General features: G+C 36.6%; 2 protein-coding genes across 2 annotated transcripts; one reads left to right on the top strand and one right to left on the bottom strand.

The window, feature by feature from the left end:
* The first annotated feature begins 6,360 nt into the window (after positions 1-6,360).
* LOC107890806 (ubiquitin carboxyl-terminal hydrolase 9) lies at positions 6,361-12,929 on the top strand. The gene is made up of 13 exons (XM_016815374.2): positions 6,361-6,738; positions 6,929-7,189; positions 7,614-7,758; positions 8,080-8,139; positions 8,254-8,349; positions 8,431-8,826; positions 8,951-9,091; positions 9,604-9,774; positions 10,169-10,426; positions 10,517-10,665; positions 11,171-11,707; positions 11,819-12,089; positions 12,276-12,929. Exons 1-13 carry the CDS (start codon positions 6,587-6,589, stop codon positions 12,435-12,437), a joined length of 2,799 nt encoding a protein of 932 aa, XP_016670863.1. The 5' UTR covers positions 6,361-6,586; the 3' UTR covers positions 12,438-12,929.
* Positions 12,930-13,233: 304 nt separating this feature from the next.
* Positions 13,234-17,198, bottom strand: LOC107890807 (granule-bound starch synthase 1, chloroplastic/amyloplastic). Its single transcript, XM_016815375.2, has 14 exons — positions 16,937-17,198; positions 16,400-16,752; positions 16,197-16,277; positions 15,986-16,084; positions 15,775-15,864; positions 15,436-15,499; positions 15,252-15,352; positions 15,051-15,160; positions 14,704-14,947; positions 14,438-14,614; positions 14,141-14,332; positions 13,975-14,061; positions 13,753-13,881; positions 13,234-13,650 (listed from the first exon to the last, which is right to left on the bottom strand). The coding sequence occupies exons 2-14, from the start codon at positions 16,733-16,735 to the stop codon at positions 13,534-13,536; spliced, it is 1,827 nt and encodes a 608-aa protein (XP_016670864.1). The 5' UTR covers positions 16,736-16,752; positions 16,937-17,198; the 3' UTR covers positions 13,234-13,533.
* Between the last annotated feature and the right edge of the window lie 863 nt (positions 17,199-18,061).

Below are 18,061 nucleotides of genomic sequence, written 5' to 3'. Positions count from 1 at the left end.
GAAGACCCATTTGCAACCAACTATCTTCTGGTTACTTGGCGGCTTAACCAACTCCCAAGTATGGTTCTTGTGAAGAGATTCTATCTCCTCACTCATAGCAATTGCCCACTGTGCCGACTCATCACACGTGACAGCCTCATTATAACTGGAAGGTTCTATACCAATGGACTCCGCCACACTGAGCGCGAAAGACACCAGATTAGCGTAACGCGGATTTGGTTTGATTTGTCTCTTCGTTCTTCCAGTGGCAATGCTATATGGTTTTTCTTGAGGTGACTCATCTTCATCGGAATCTTGCACCTCAACTTGATCATCCTGGACTGAAGTACCTTCCGTAGGAATTGGAGCGTCCACCTGACACTCCACCTGCTTCTCAACACCGTGATCTCCCATTCTATCTGACTCCTCCTTTTCCCGGGAATTTGTGGTGGATCGAAGCATGGATGACTCATCAAAAGTCACATCTCTGCTGATGATGAACTTGGACGAAACCGGATCAGGACACCACAACCTGTATCCTTTCACCCCTTGGCCGTATCCAAGAAATATGCATTTCTTCGCCCTCGGTTTGAGTTTTCCCTCATTTACATGAGCATACGCAGGGCAGCCAAACACTCTTAAACCAGAGTAATCAGCAGGAGAACCAGACCATACTTCCTCAGGAGTCTTCAGCTCAATAGCTGTTGACGGAGATCTGTTAACCAAATAACAAGCAGTATTAACAGCTTCAGCCCAAAATTCTTCACCGAGCCCAGCATTTGATCGCATGCAACGAGCTCGCTCCAAGAGAGTTCTATTCATGCGTTCTGCAACTCCATTTTGTTGTGGTGTTCGACGAACAGTGCGGTGTCTCACTATTCCTTCATTTTTGCAGAACTCATTGAATTCACCTGAGCAAAACTCCAAGCCATTATCCGTCCGGAATCGCTTGATCTCCTTTCCTGTTTGATTTTCGATCAAAGCTTTAAATTGCTTGAAGTTGATGAGAACCTCATACTTGCTCTTCAGAAAATACACCCAAACCTTTCTCGAGTAATCATCGATAAAGGTAAGCAGATATCTGTAACCACCTTTAGAAATTGTCGGAGAAGGCCCCCAAAGGTCAGAATGGAAGTAATCCACTGTGCCTTTTGTCTTGTGAATCCCAGTGCTGAACTTTACCCGAGTCTGCTTACCGAAGACGCAGTGCTCACAGAAATTCAACTTTCCTGTACACTGCCCAGACAATAATCCTCGTTTGCTTAGCACCGATAAGCCTCTCTCGCTCATATGCCCGAGCCGCATATGCCATAACTTCGTGGTGTCAGAATCTAGATCATCTGATGATGACACTCCCGCAACACCTGTAACCGAGGAACCATCGAGGAAGTAAAGGCCCCGCTCCAAATTACCACGTATCACAGTCAAAGCACCCGAGAATACCTTGAGAACTCCACCTTCAGCAGAGTACCGAAAGCCTTTCTTGTCCAACGTACTCAAAGAGATCAAATTTTTCTTCATTTCTGGAATGTGCCGAACATCAGTTAGAGTTCTAACAATACCGTCAAACATCTTTATACGAACTGTGCCAATCCCCATGACTTGACATGCGTGGTCATTTCCCATTAGTACTGAACCAGAATGCTTCTCGTATGTTGAGAATGCATCTTTCGAAGTACTTATATGAAATGTAGCTCCCGTATCAAGAATCCATCTCCCACCAGCGTAAGAGTCGGATACTGCAAGAACGATCTCGGCATCACTTGAAGAATCTGCATCAGCTACATTCGCACGATCATTTTGTTGCTCCTGTGATTCTGATTTCTCCTTCCTTTTCGGACAATCTACCTTCATGTGCCCGTACTTCTTACAGTAGTAGCACTGTATTCTCTTCTTGGACTGCGATCTAGGATGGCTTTTACTTGAACTTCCACCCTTTGCCTTGGATCTTCCTCGAGCAACCAAGCCTTCGCCTTCATTGTTTTCGACCACCTTACCAGTGATTTTCTTCCTCAACTCACTGGAACTTAAGGCATTTTTCACCTCCTCTAGAGTCAGGTCATCACGACCGTACATCATTGTATCAACAAAATTCTCATACGAGGGAGGCAAAGAACACAAAACAATTATTGCTTGGTCCTCATCATCGATTTTGTTATCGATATTATTCAAATCCATGATAATGGAATTGAATTTATCCAGGTGCTGGGAAACAGGTGTACCTTCCTCCATCTTCAGGGCATAGAGTCTTTGCTTGAGGTAGAGCCGGTTCGTCAATGACTTCGTCATGTACTTGCTCTCTAACCGGAGCCACAAACCGGACGCGGTTTTCTCATCCGCTACTTCTCGTAGCACTTCATCTCCTAGACATAGCAGAATAGCACTATGTGCTCTTTCTAGCATGTCATCCTTTTGCTCTTCCGAAAGCGTGCTTGGTAATTTATCTTTACCAGACAATGCTTTTAGCAATCCTTGTTGAACCAGCACTGCCCGCATCTTGATGCGCCATAAACTGAAACTATTTTTCCCGGTAAATTTCTCGACATCATACTTAGTCGATGAAACACTTGTAGCCATAATTTGGAACCTTTGAATGAATGATAATATTTTCTTCCTGATGTGAAAGATCAGACAAAGCTGCAGTCACAGGGCAATTCAGAAAATATTATCACTCCTTCAACTACGCTCTGGTACCAATTTGTTGCGGAAAGGATCGATTCGAGAACTCCGATATGACTACAAGTAAATTGACCGGAACGAAAAAATAAAGTGAACACAAGGATTTACGTGGTTCGGCTTTAATGCCTACGTCCACGGGCAGAGGCGAAAAGAAATTTCACTATAACAAGATGAAGATTACAAGTGTTTTACACTCAAGACACAACCCGAGAACCTCACAACTCTCAACCCCTATAGAAAACCCGAAAGCTAAAATCCTAGCTTTCAAAGAACAAGCTTTGCTCTCTCTTGGTTTGGGATGATGAATATGGCTAATGAACCTCTCTATTTATAAGAGAGTTCAAGGACATAATTGTCCAAAACTTTGGCAAAGATTTGTGGTTGAAAATGGACACCAACAACCATCCACTAATCCACTACCACCAACAACCCACTACCAACAACAACAATCCACTACCAATTTTAAGCCATTTCTTAACACTCTGGTGCATGTGTTCTGGTGGTTCTTCTCTTGGAATCACCGAGGTAGTAGGTAACCCCTCTTGAGGTTCCATCATAATAGATGGTAAATTTATTTAAGTTGCGGATTTTATCTAGAGTTTTGGATGAATGAAAAAGAATTTGGGGCTTAATACAAACGTAAATAAATCAAAGTCAAATATAGAAAAATTAAAATAAATAATTAAGATAAAAAAATAATTAAATAAATCAAATATTTAAATAATTGAACAAGAACAAAATAGAATAAAAACAATAAAGAACATAAATGGAAGAAGATGAAGATAACATGTGGAAGTTCTAAGGAGCTTTGACAAACAGTTCTAATTTCTCCATTCAAGAAAAATAACTTAGTAAGAAAAAGTTTAAAAATCACCCAATCTAAAAAGATTATCAAACTTCTTCTAAAAGAAATTTCAAGAGAAATTATTAAAAAGAAAATTTAAGAATTTTATTAACTTAATATGAATAATGATTGAACTGATTGTTTATTGTGTATAATTTGGGCTCATATATAGTAACAATTAAGTTTAAAAATCAAATATGATTTAAACTTAAATTAAAATCCTAAAGCTCGTAATTTTTGTAATAATATCTAATCTCATAAAAAAATTTCTACTCATGCAATTTTTATTAAAACAGTCATAACTTAAGCCTCCGAACTCGAAATTTAGTGATTCAAAATGTATTATAAAGCCAAGAGATAGTTAATTTTTATGTTCTATTTTGACTAATCATGTCTGACCCCATCTAAAAATTTGTCATAATTTGACTAATCTTTTCATCTTGAAAATTGGGAACTTAATTAAATTAATTTTTAATAAATTTCACTTATTCTATGTATATTTTATTCATCTTTTTCTCGATTCTTCACCATCTTAATTTAATTTGTTTAACCTTTTACCTTATTATCGAATTTTAAAGTAGTATATATTCATTACATCCATTGGGCTAAAATTCGGCAATCGGACTCCATCAAGTCTCATGGAAAAAACTCGTAGCACACCAACAAACCACCAAAGCGGAGGCAATCTACCAAACGCTGTTGTTTTCATCGCCACCGTTAAAGTCGTTCTTTCACCGATCGAATGTTGTCAATCTCTTTCGCTTCCTCTCCTCTCTCTACCTATTGGTTTGGATCTCCAAAAAGTTAGTTCAAAACCACCAAACTCTCACCTTTATATTTGAAATCCCATAGCTCTGATCTCCACCATCTGCTGTTGGGTTGGCATGAAACTCTAGCAGTAACCTCTCCATATTCCGATAGATATTTTGACCGAACAGGTCTCCGAAAAACTTCCTAAGAGCCTTTGGATTTGAAACTAAGATGAGTTATCCTCCCTTTCTTTTTTGATGGATTTTCACTCATTTTTATCACTTCCTCTGACTAATATTTTCCTTGTCGTTAGTTTTTACCTTTTGCATGTAATTTCCAATGTGGTTGTGTGTTGACTCTGTGTTCATTACAATAACAAAAAGTGAAAATATATACATAAAAAGTAATTTTTAATAACTTTGATTACTTAATTTATTTAATTGCCTTCTGCAATTGTTCTGTCTGTCTTTCCGATAAGAGGGATGGAGGATTGTTAGCGTCGTTTGCCGATGGCGACTGTTTATACGACTTCGTTTGCAATGTGGATGTCTCTTCTGAGCTTTTTGTCAAAGCAATTCTTCTGTTTGTGTTTACTGCAAGCCTAGTATCTATAGGCATGGAACTTTCAAATCAAAATGTGATTATGTTAATTTAATTTTGAGAAAGCAATTCATAAAGATCCACTAATATTGCACATCAGTCCATGGATTCTGAAAAACAAATTCCAGATTCCAAATTAGAAAAACAATACATAAAAATCCAATTAATATTACATATCAATCCATATTCCAAAAGAATGCAGATCAATCCCACACAACTTTAACATCCAATACACCTAAAAGAACTTAAGATCAATGGTCATAAATATAAAGTAATACAACATAAGCTAGCAACTTTGATAAACCCTTTAACAACAACAAAGAAGTAAAATGCTTCAGATATAAGTTGAATGCAACAACTGAACTCAGGCTCAGACCTACAATTCCAAGACGAAAGTTCGGACCAATAGGCGGATAGCAAAAATGAAAGCTGAACTTTCAAGCAACTGAGCAAGATTTGTTTAGACTGTAATAAATGAGAAATCACGGAATAAAAATATATGCTTTCTTTGGTTTTTCAAAATATTTTTTATTTTTTATTCTCAGAAATTGATTTTTTTTATTTTTTTAATAATTAAAATATACATTTTATAAATAAAAATAAAATTTTGTTTTCAATAATGAAAACATTTCTCGTAATTATTTTTCTATAATAGAAAAGGAACTAAATTTATTATTGGAAAAACTGTTAAAAAATAATATTTTTATGCTTATATGGATTTAAAGCAAGTTATTAAGTTTTTTATTCTTTTATAAATTTCATATATTTTCATTTTTCAGTATATTTTTCTTAAAAAATTCAATCAAATGCATTTTTTCGATGTCTTCCATATTTTAAGAAAACAAAAAATAGTCTTTTTTTTATATATATTATGCATGTCTGTTTTATAATTCATGTTCGAAGTTTGTAATTGTCTCTCCTACTTACGTTCTCCCTTAGGAGTGTAATGTGTCTTACTATTACACCGAATCATTTATCAGTAAAAGGAATAATCTTTGTTTCTTGAAATTAAACTGTGCCCAAATTTTGTAGAAATTAGGTTTTAGGATTAGTTTAGGTTTAAGCTTGGTTTTTTTTTATATTAAGGATGAGTTTGGACTTGGGTTAGATAATATTTAAGTTTGAGTTAGATAATATATATTTAATTGTTACTATAAACATATATTTAAATTTATATAAATAGTTAGATTGGATTAAGTTCAAGCCTAAAAGATTTATCCAAAACCCAATTTGAATAGAAAACAGGCCTACACTTATATTTAGATTCTATATTTTTTTTCAAATAATGTTGTGAATCTTTAAGCTTAATGGATAATTCAAATCATAACTCTATTTTCCTACAACTTTACTTAAAACTTATAAGTTTGGGATTTAATATTTTTAAAATATATATTTTAAGAATTAATTGTGGAAGTGATAAGAAAATATAATAATGTTCAATAAAAAATCAAATTACGTATGACGAATTGTTAGGAGGGGTATATAAAGGGTTAAGACAAGACAAAGGCAAGTTAGTTGAAAAGACGGTAATTTTAATTTGAGTTCTCTTTCTCTCTCTCTCCAGTCTCCCGTTTTCACCCGATCCGCTGTTTAGGGTTCCCTCGAATATTCCATTTTCATTGCTAATTGTGTTTTCCAATTTTCCTACATTCTCTCCATCGACGAACAAGCGGTTTCTGATCTCCGCAGGTCATCCAAATCTGCTTTAATTTTAACAAGGGGATTTCATCGATCATGACGATTCAAGATTCCGGATTCATGATGGAGGACGGGGTTAGTTGCTTGCCGTGCACGCCCGAAGAACAGAAAAAGATCGTTATTGATTTAAGAAACGAATCCGAGCGTAATTTGAAAGAAGGCAACTTGTATTTCGTTATTTCCAGCAGGTCCGTTTAAATCGAATTTCAATTCCCCCCCCCCCTTCTCTTGCTGTGCTTTTGGGAAATCTATGAGGAAAATGCTTTTTATTTTTGAATTTGTAAAATTCTTTCTCAGTGTTTAATTAAAATTGGATTAATTATCCAGTTTTTATTTTGGTATAATTTGCCTCTCTTTTTTTTTTTCTCTCTTTGGCAGGTGGTTTCGAAAGTGGGAGAGGTATGTTGGGATAGACGCTGATGCAAATCTAATTGGGAACCAATCTTCTGATTCTCGGCATACGAATGTGGCTTCTTCGATGGTGGCAGAAATGCCCGGTGCCATTGATAACTCCGATATTGTTCAAAATGGGAGTGATTGCAATTGCAAGGAGAATGCGATACAGCTTCGCAGAAATTTGATGGAAGGCCGGGATTATGCTTTGGTGCCTCAAAGAGTTTGGGAAAAGCTTCATGAATGGTAATGCTTCACAACTGCCTATTTTTGGCATTAATAAATAGAATGTATATGGTATATGCTCTGGTCACTTCGAAAGTTTACCGAGTTACCAAACAACTTGAAGGTCTATTGATATAGGTTCCTGGAAGAGTTGTAAGCCTTTGATGTTTATTCGATGCTAATTGTGATTTAGTAGTATATGTTAATAAAACGGATGTAGATACAATTAAGGTGCAGACACGTTTTTGCTGTGACAATTAGTATTTCCTTCCTGGGTAAAGCAATTAATATAAGCAACTTTGATGTGGGCCAACTTTGAATGTACAATAAGATAGCTGGTAAAACTTGTTTCTGTTGTTTATTATTATTTTTTATATCCTTTTGTAAATCTTGTTTCTGTTTATTATTATTATTATTATTATTATTATTATTATTATTATTATAGGTATAAAGGTGGGCCAGCATTGCCACGGAAGATGATTTTACAGGGTGTCTATCACAGAACTTTTGATGTGGAGGTTTACCCACTTCGTCTTAAGTTGATAGATTCCAGGGATGAAAGCCAGTCAGTTATATGGTTAAGCAGAAAGGTATAGCTTTTGATCTTTGCAACTTGAGGATTGGTCTTTCTTCTGGCCAAGTTGAAGTAATAGTGATGAAACTATTTTGCTAACACAGGCTTCTAGTATTGATGTCTGCTCATTATAAGTTTTGAAATTTATGATGAAACTGGAACTCATTCCAATTGTAACTAATTTATGAAGTGATTTGGAAGTTCCATTTGGTTTCTGAGTCTTCCACTTTCAAGTCTTTATGTCCATGAAAATTTGCATTTTTGTTGTAGACCATGCAGATTCTAACTCCTTTTTTCCTTCGCTTCTATTCTTTTTTTGGTTGGATGATATGTTTAGGCTTCTCTATCTGAGCTGTTCCAGAGGGTTTGTGCACTTAGAGGAATAGAGCAGAATAAGGTGCTCATGTCTTTTTCTTTTTCCTTTTAAGCATGTATTTATATAATTATTTTAGAAGAAGATTTGCTTTAAATCAACTTCAATCATGTATTTTGGTTCATTATATATTGCTAGGCTCGTATTTGGGATTACTTCAACAAGAGAAAGCACACACAGTTGTCTGCTTCAAACAGAAGCCTTGAGGAATCAAACTTGCAGATGGATCAAGATGTCAGTACCTTTTGCTTGCCCTTCACTATTTCCGTTTCTATTTGGTTTTGATTTATCTGTATGTTTGATGAAACTTTACAGATTCTTTTGGAGGAAGTTGATGGACATCATTCTTCAAGATTTGGGTTGGATTCTACAGGAAATGAACTAGCTTTGGTTTCCATGGAACCTTCAAGGTCATCCTTTACACTTGCTGGAGGGCCAACCTTGGCTAATGGTCACTCCTCTGGTTTCAAATCAAATCAGTATCCAGGAAGTTCCTTAAGCTCAGGATTGAAAGATACAGATGATGGTTTTGATGCCTATAGCACTGTTAGAAAAGGAGAGAAGAGGGGTTTGGCTGGGTTGCAGAACCTAGGAAATACTTGTTTTATGAATAGTGCTCTTCAATGTTTAGTGCACACGCCGCCACTTGTTGAGTATTTTTTGAAAGATTACAGTGATGAGATCAACACTGAAAATCCTTTGGGAATGCATGTAAGCTTTTGTGCTGTCAACCATTTTTGTTTCTGTAGTTTACCATGAACTATTCATTTCTACAATTTTGACACCTTTTTGTGAGCACTTCGCTAAATCTCTAACCTAAGTTATACCTGTGCAGGGGGAGCTTGCACTTGCATTTGGTGAGTTATTACGAAAATTATGGTCCTCTGGGCAAACTGCAATTGCTCCACGTGTATTTAAGGGAAAACTTGCTCGGTTTGCACCCCAGTTTAGTGGTTATAACCAGCATGATTCTCAAGTAAGTTCTTTTTTTTTCCTTTTATAAGGTATGAATACTCTATTCTGCGGTATCAGCAATTGAGTAACTTGCATAAAACAGCGGGCATTACGATACTGGAGTATATTTACTGCTACAATATTAATTCTAAAGAAAGTGATGATGTTAAAATTTTTTTAACATAACAAATAGGATTTGACTTACAATTATGATTTTGGTACTCCCAAAATTACTCCTAGGAAGGCCTGTCAGTTAGTGACTGTATTAGCAACATGCTGTCTGTTGTCTAATCTCTAGTGATGGTAGTATGCAGGGCAAGAGATATTTTGGCCTTCACTACTGTTATAGTTGTGTAATGTACATTTGAACCAGCCTAAGCTTTAACTTGATGTCTTTTTTTATTCTAAAGGCTTACTACAGACCTTTTGCATTATACTTTAAAGGAAACTTAGGATAGTATCACTTTGAAGCAGAACATCTACTACTTTGATCAGATTTATGCTTTCTCTAATGATGGAGCATCTTTTATTTAGGAACTTTTGGCCTTCTTACTGGATGGGTTGCATGAAGACTTGAATCGGGTAAAAGAAAAACCTTATATTGAATTGAAGGATGCAGACGGTCGCCCTGATGAGGTAGTTGCAGCTGAGTCTTGGAAAAATCACAAGGCCCGGAATGACTCAGTGATTGTGGATGTTTGTCAAGTGAGTAACTTTCTTGTTGAACCTGCATGTTTTGATATAGTGCTGCATCTTGTAGTCATTCTTAAAGTTGTCAGAAAGTTAGAGTCGCTCAGGTTTTCTTTTACCTGGCAAATGCAATTACTCATCTAAGATTTGTTGTCAGTGTGTTGTCAGTGCCACTCTAAGCAGGTTGTCAACCAATTCCATTTTTCAAGCATTATTGAGATTGCATTTTGCTTACATTGCCATTTCTCAGTCTATAGATGCCTAGTGCTTTGCAGTACTTGTGCATTTATTTTCATTCATCTTTCATGTCAATATGTGCTACTTCGAGTTTCTGAGCATGGAAATGTAGGATGCTTTTCTCCTATGCTACTAACAATTGAAATATTTTGATGATGCTCTTGCTTCTCAGGGTCAATATAAGTCAACGCTGGTTTGTCCAGTTTGCAACAAAATTTCAATTACTTTTGACCCCTTCATGTATTTATCATTGCCACTACCTTCAACTATCACTAGGACAATGACAGTGACAGTGTTTTATGGTGATGGAAGTGGTCTCCCGATGCCATATACTGTCTCTGTGCTGAAAAATGGTTTCTGCAAAGATCTCCTTCTGGCTTTGCGTACTGCATGTTGCTTGAAGACTGACGAGAACCTTCTGCTTGCAGAGGTAAACAAAGCTTGAATTGATTCTTAATTTCATTTTTATTTCAGTTATGGGTTACCTTGATTGGCTGATGCATTCAATATTCTATATCAGGTCTATGAGAACAAGATTTACCGGTATTTGGAGATGCCCTTGGAGCCATTGGCTTCGATAAAGGATGATGAACATATTGTGGCCTTCCGAATTCAGAAGAAGGGGATGGAGAAAACTAAGCTAGTAATTTTTCATCGATGGCAGGAAAAGTAAGTTTAATCTAGCTATTGGTCCAAGCAAATTATATTGTTTTAATTTAATTTACTATTTGTAGGCACTTTGATATTTGGGAAAACTAGGGATCCATGGTTTGATCCATCTTTGCCATTGTCTGGTTATTATCATCATCATTATCTGCATCATGCAGTTCATCCATTGATTGTTCACTCACCTGTCATGAATTTGATTAAGAAAATCTGCAGAAAAGTGCTTGACTTTTGCAGCACTTATTATTTTAAGATCTATGTTGTAAATGTGTGTGGGTCTACCAGGAAAGTGCTATCATATGAATGGGGAGTTGGGATATTTCTTATATTTTCACTAAAAGGTTTCTTGGGTGAGAGAGAAAGTCACGTATCAAAAGGGGAGGGGGGATATTTCATCTTATGTTTTCACTAGGTTTTTTAGGGAGGGTGAAAGTCACAGGAATTTGTTGAATAAATAAGCTGTTCTCTTCTTTGATCAAGATTTGAACCTATATGTTTGGCTTTCCAGATCCACAACAGATTATCTTAAAAGTGGAAAAGAGCTTTTTGGAACTCCATTGATAACTTATTTGGGAGAAGACCAACCAAGTGGAGCTGATATTGAAACTGCTGTTTCTAAAGTATTGTCACCTTTCAAAAGAATGCATTCTTCAGCTAAGGCTCATATTGGCAAAGGGAGTGACTTCCTCTCAGATGGTCTGGATGAACTATGCAGCAGTTCTGATGCTCAGTCAATTGAAAATGCAGAGTTTGAGGGTGCATTGAGCACGGACTTATCACTCCGGCTCCTTTTGACAGATGACAGGGTTATGAACTTCAAGGCTTTTAAGAAGGATACCCTCTTTGAACCTGGGAAAATCTTAAGTGTTGTGATGGATTGGACTGACAAAGAACAGGGCCTATATGATGCCAGCTACTTGAAGGACATCCCTGAAGTTCATAAAGCAGGATTTGCTGCTAAGAAGACCCGGAAGGAAGCCATCTCTCTATCTTCATGCTTGGATGCTTTCTTGGTGGAAGAACCACTAGGGCCTGATGACATGTGGTAAGTGCTTTAAACATGTTTAAATGGATTTCAGATAATAAAGTTGTGGAGTCCGTCCTTGTAGTAAGCAGTATTGATGCCTTAATGGTGTGACCAAAATTATTAATGCAGGTATTGTCCACGTTGCAAGGAACATAGGCAAGCTGTAAAGAAGCTAGACTTGTGGATGCTACCAGAGATTATTGTTTTCCACTTGAAACGATTCACTTATGGCCGATACCTAAAGAACAAAATTGATACTTTTGTGAATTTCCCAATTCACAATCTTGATTTGAGTAAATATGTCAAGAACAAAGATGGGCAATCTTATGTATATGAGCTATATGCCATCAGCAACCATTATGGTGGTCTAGGTGGCGGGCACTACACTGCATATGCTAAGGTACTGTTGTAATCTAGCTGACATTAGTCTGTCTCAATAGCCATCTCTTGTGGATAATACTTATACAGTATGCATTTTGCGACCATATCCATATCACGGATTATTTAATGTTTGTTTGGATTAGCTTTCATACAAGTTTACTAATTTGAATGATATCTACGTCTTTTTGTTTTTCCATTGCCGCAGTTGATTGATGAGAATAGGTGGTATCATTTTGATGATGGTCATGTTTCTCCCGTCAACGAATCTGACATCAAGACTTCGGCCGCTTATCTGTTGTTCTACAAGAGAGTGAATGAATCGAAGATGGAGATAGGGGAGTCATCGTATAGTCATTCCACCTCTTAATAGCCTAGTTGAGAGCATTCTGTAATACCATTGTTTTTTGGAGCTACTTCCATTTGAGGTTATGCTGTGCTCACCTGTGACACTACTTGGCTGAGCAAAGCTGACCTGCGGTCCCACATTTTATGGAAGATGGATGACACTAGCATGGGGACCAAACTCACACCGAAAGGGTGGCAAGAATTCAAGGTAGGGGCAAATTTTAGTTCCAATTTTTCATTTTGAAAGAAATTTTGGGTATAGTACTAGCCACTAAATTTTGTAATAGGTGCTTAATTTTTATTATGAGCAAGTGATAGGAGCCATCTATTTGTAGTAGGTGCTTAATTTGTATTATGAGCAAGTGATTGCTACACTCGGCGATTAAAATTGGAAGATGACTGTTCTCAAGTTTAGCCAATACTAGTAAGCGGTAAAGATTTTAGAATCGATTACCACTGTAAGTTCCTTTTTGTTCAATTTCTTTGCCCACTTTATCTATCAAAAGTTTCTCTACCAGCTGAATTGACCCAACCCTATTTGTTTTCCTTCTTTTTCTCATCTCCTCTCATTTCTATGGGTTAGTTGAACATGGTGGGAAAAAGTTTGAGGTGTTTAACTTGATATGGACTGCTGCTGTTAATCAGAATAAATCTTGAAATTACACAAATGTTGTGTGGGTGGAAAAAATTTCTACGAAAATACAGAAATATATAATGGTAGTTCTTATTAAGTGAACAAGCATTTTTTTTAGTTCTTTTTTCTCAATTGAGTTGATGGCATAAATCCCAGTAAATTATAGCATACATACAGAGCTCAGTTTCGGAATTAGAAGTTGAACTCGTTTATTTACTTCGTATAACCCATAACAGCTATATGCAGTGAAATCGATTCTCCATTTTGTCTTGAGATAACACCTTTTGACTACTACATATATCCTTTATACAAAGCCTTTTTAACTTTTCAACCTCAAAAATAGTATTTACTATAGGGCAGAACAAGGGAGTTGGTTTTCCACCGTTGAAGCAAATGGTTGTCAACGGTTAACGGGTGATGCTCCCGAATTTTGCTTGCAGAAATCTATAATGGAACTCAGGAAAAAATTAGACTCCGCCCACATTCAGGGAGTGGCAATGTTTTCCTTGGCTAGTGGAGCAATCTCCTCTCCTTCAATACCCGGTTCACTCCCAGCAACCTCTAAGCTCAACAATATCTTCTCCCACAGCGTTGATGGTCCCTGCATGTATCAAATAGATTTCAATTTAAAAACCCATTTCACTCAAATTTGAAAAAATGAGTCAAATATAAGTGTCAAATACGAGTACTTCAAAATACGAACCTTCCATGAAAGATCTTGTGCCATACAATTCTGGATCATTTCTCTCATGGCTCCAGTGCCATACGTTGCAAGAGCTCTAATGACACCTTTTGCCACCTTATCTACATCTCTTGGATCCACTGTATCACACTGAAAAAAAAATCCCATAAGAGATGAATGGTCAAAATATAGACAAGTCATCCAATGCACTTCATACAAAGACAATCACTTCTTCCTACTCACTTCAACATTGAAGGCTCCCATTTGGAACCCTGTGAATCCTTCCTTGACTGTGTCAACTAGTCCACCAGTAGATGCCACTATTGGTATCTGTAACACAAAGGCAACCAGTTCATGAGTAAAGTCAAATCAGTTGGTCGCATAGAAAGGAATGGCTAAAAGGATTTACAGTTCCATATCGCATAGCTTGCAGCTGAATGAGACCACATGGTTCAAATCTACTAGGAACCAAAAGGTAATCAGCACCCGCAAAAATCATATGGGCCAATGGGACATTGAATTTGGCTACTCCTATAGCTTTTCCAGGATATAGGGTCTCCAGCTGTTGAATCTGCTTCTCCATGGCCGTTTTACCAGTTCCCTGAAAACAAAATAGATCCATTATTAAACTACTATGCTCATTGAAGCAGCAGTATCAACCTATGTCGCTCAGACTCAAATGTGAGGGTCAGATATAGATACTAACAAGGACAACAATCTGACAATTCTGTCCAATGAATTTTGGAATAGCTGCTGTCAAGATGTCTGAACCTTTCTGCTCTTCCAGCCTACCGATGAACCCAATCAATGGAACATTCTCATCGCAAGGCAACCCAAGTTCTGCTTGAAGAGCTACCTTTAATAATCGCTTTGCATACGTTACCTGCAGTAGTACTTGTTGATATAAAAAAAACATGCCTTCCAATACTACAACAGAACCCAGAAATTGGAAGTTATTGAAAGCACACTAACAGTTGTTGCATCATATTTCACACTGATGTATTTGTCAGTGGTAGGGTTCCATTCTTGAACATCCATGCCATTCACAATTCCAGTGATGCCGGTTTTACGAATGATGTGATCAAGTTCGACACCTTTATCTTCACCGGAAACAAGCTCTTGGGCATAGTGTGGACTTACAGTCAATACCCTGTGTGATTCCAAAATTCCAGCCTTCATCCAATTGATTTTCCTTCCCTTGACAGGCTTATCATACCTGACAATCGAAACCATTTTAAGCCCATCACTACCGAAAATAATTCATCGAAACAATATGAACCATAAATATCAAAAGGGTCAAAAAATGTTTTTATTCATACCCATCCATGAAGTCAAATGAACTCTTGAATTGATCAGGCAAATTGAGAAGTGAGTAATCTTCAAAGGCAAATCTTCCTTGATAGGCTATATTGTGGATGCAAAAAGCAACCTGCAAAAATTTATTTATCATACACACTGTAAGCTCCAAGCTTCTGCATGTGCAAATTAGCCGATTTCACTTTGAAAAGAAGCCGTCCTACCTTGGCACTCATATAGATTCCCCTTGATTGATACACGCTTTTCAAATAGCATGGAAGAAGAGCAGTGTGCCAATCATTGGCAACGAAGACAACGTTTTCTCCTGCAGAAGATGGAGGACCATTATTTCAAGACAAAAGAGTTTTTAACGTTAAAGGTTAAGACTTAAAGAAGAAGAATCCGTACCGTATGGTCCTGAGAAATATTTGCTGCTATTTAAATTCAGAACTCTTGGTGCCTCCAAAGCAGCCTGCAATTGATGAAATTATACTAACTTGATTGACATTATGAACTGTTATTCGGAATCGTGAACCAGCATTAAGGTGAGAATCAAAATGAAATACTGCAAATTGTACAGCTTGATGAGCAGTAATTGATTTTCCTTTAGTTTATTCACATAAGACATCTTATACAAGGCTGATATTCAAACCCCAAAGGAGACTGTATGAACTAATTAAGCTAAGATCTGGGCTCATACAATTATTGGAATTCGAAAGAGACAATATCATAATTAGGAAAATTTACCAGACATAACAAGCTAAATCGCAATTGATTGTCCTTGTAGTCCAGACCTGCTCTAGGGCCATAGATTTTGGATCCAGTTTTGCCCCATACCTGAATCATCACAACCATGAAAATGAATAAACAGATAAAAAAAATGGAAATAAGAACATAAGTTAACTGATTCAATCTTTAATAAAGAAACATTAACAAAAAAAAAAAGACAGTTCCAAACCTTCTCGAGGAACACAGGGTGATCAACAAAAATACGATCAACTCCACGTTTGTAACAGTGGAAGAACCGGACAGTCAAAATCGCTTCCCCAACTTTTAGCTGCATATTAGGAACTGATCTTTAAGAATACAATACAATCCAGACCCATAACTCATTTCAATTCACTTTGAACTGTATATATAAGGAACAAAACAGGATTGGGAAACCTTACATCAACTGTGGCACAGGTGTCCCATGCATCCTTGTACTGGTCGTACCGAGGAGACACTGTCATAACACGATGTCCTTTGGCCTAATCAATGTCAAGCAATGGGGATTAACATCACACACTTGATAAACAAAATGAACAGAAAATTGAAGATGCAGCAAAAAGAACACATAATGTGCACTATTGCATGTAAATCTTATACTTACCGCCATTGCAGGAGGAAGTCCGCCAAGAACATCACCAAGTCCACCAGTTTTGCTCCATGGACCAACCTCAGCTCCCACAAAGATAATATTCATCCCTGTTCCACATATAATTTTCCCAGATAGCTTGTCATTTGCAGTTGGGTGTTCATCTTTCACTGCGTTCCTAGCAACAGCCTTTGCATTGGTCCTCATCTGCAACCTATCTACCTTGTTTAAAAACCTCAACCCATTGTGAGTCATGGATTGATTCCCCAACCCTGTCTGACTCAGATTGGCCTTAGTTTCAGCTCCATGGGAAATCCTCGAAACAAAGTGTGAAGCTGTCACTGTTGCCATGCTTTTCTACTTTCAAGCTGTAAGAAAAACAAAAATCAACAAAACAAATCAAACCCAAGTTCCAAAACCATTTAATTAGTAAGGGAAAAAAAACATAATAAGAACTCCAAAATGTCTCAAATTCGAATCATAGGATGAACAAAGAAACAGAAACATATCACATAATCAGTTAGAAAGATGCATATGCATAGCTCAACTCACCAGTTCTACTCCAAAAATCCCAGAAAATGTATGGCTATTGGTTAGGGACTTGGAAGTTGGTCAATGAATTCACCCCAGGAGCTGCCTTTTTGTACAGAATCCATGGCTGACCTGCAATCGCACGTGGCTTCAGGAGAATGGCCGAATGTCCTTGCACAGTCTGAGAGCCTCAAGATTGTTTCCCACGTGCAAAGTGGGGCCTATAACACAGTATTAAGAATCATGGAATATGCTGGAAACTAGCGGTTCTCAACCTCTCGTCATTCCCGTGTTCTAAATGTGAGCTTATTTATTCAAGTTATAACAGAGGTGCGAAACGACACCGCACAGTCCTGTGGTTCAAGTATGTAGCAGAGAAGGTCCTTAACTTGTGGGGTACAACAAATGTATTTTTATGCATAGTTTTATTCCCCCGACCTTCACTGATTGGACTTTATTTCGAGTTTTTTTTTTCTATTTTAAATATATTATATAAAATAATATATAAAGAAATAATTCACATTTTAAATTATTTAACAAAAACTGGTTATCACTGTCATAGATATAATCTGGATTCGAATCACATTAATCGTATGTGAGAATTTTATCTCCTCCTATGATTCAAAAAATGGCGTTTTCCACTATTGAAATTGGAACCAAAAATCAATATCATTTTCTAAAATAAAGAAAGAATGTAATTTTTTCTAAATTACAATAATAAGTCAAAACTCAAACAATAAATATAACTAGTGCAATTCAAACCCTTAAGCATTAAGTCATCACATAGAGTTAAAAAAAATGTAATTTTAATACAACATCCTCCAGAAAAATAATAATAGTAATACCAAAAAGCCTCCTTAGTAGTAGGTGATTTAATTTTTAAATTATTTTTTTAGTTTAATCTAGTAGTTTATTTATACTATTTACAAAAAAAAAATTATTGAGTTGGTGTCACCCATTAACTAAGTTCTAATTTTTAAGTGTTATAAGCTTCTGATGTTACATGCTTTGCATGTGACTTTACGCATTTAATCAACTATTATATTTTTAATTACGGTAATTAACATAAGATAATATTCCTTATTTAATATAATTAAAATATGAATATTATAATAATAATAATAATTCAAACCATAATTAAAACAT

This window comes from Gossypium hirsutum, chromosome D09, assembly GCF_007990345.1.
Source record: "Gossypium hirsutum isolate 1008001.06 chromosome D09, Gossypium_hirsutum_v2.1, whole genome shotgun sequence".
Lineage (NCBI taxonomy): Eukaryota > Viridiplantae > Streptophyta > Magnoliopsida > Malvales > Malvaceae > Gossypium > Gossypium hirsutum.
Note: the sequence above shows the minus strand (reverse complement) of the source record. Positions and strands in the feature narration are given on the sequence as shown.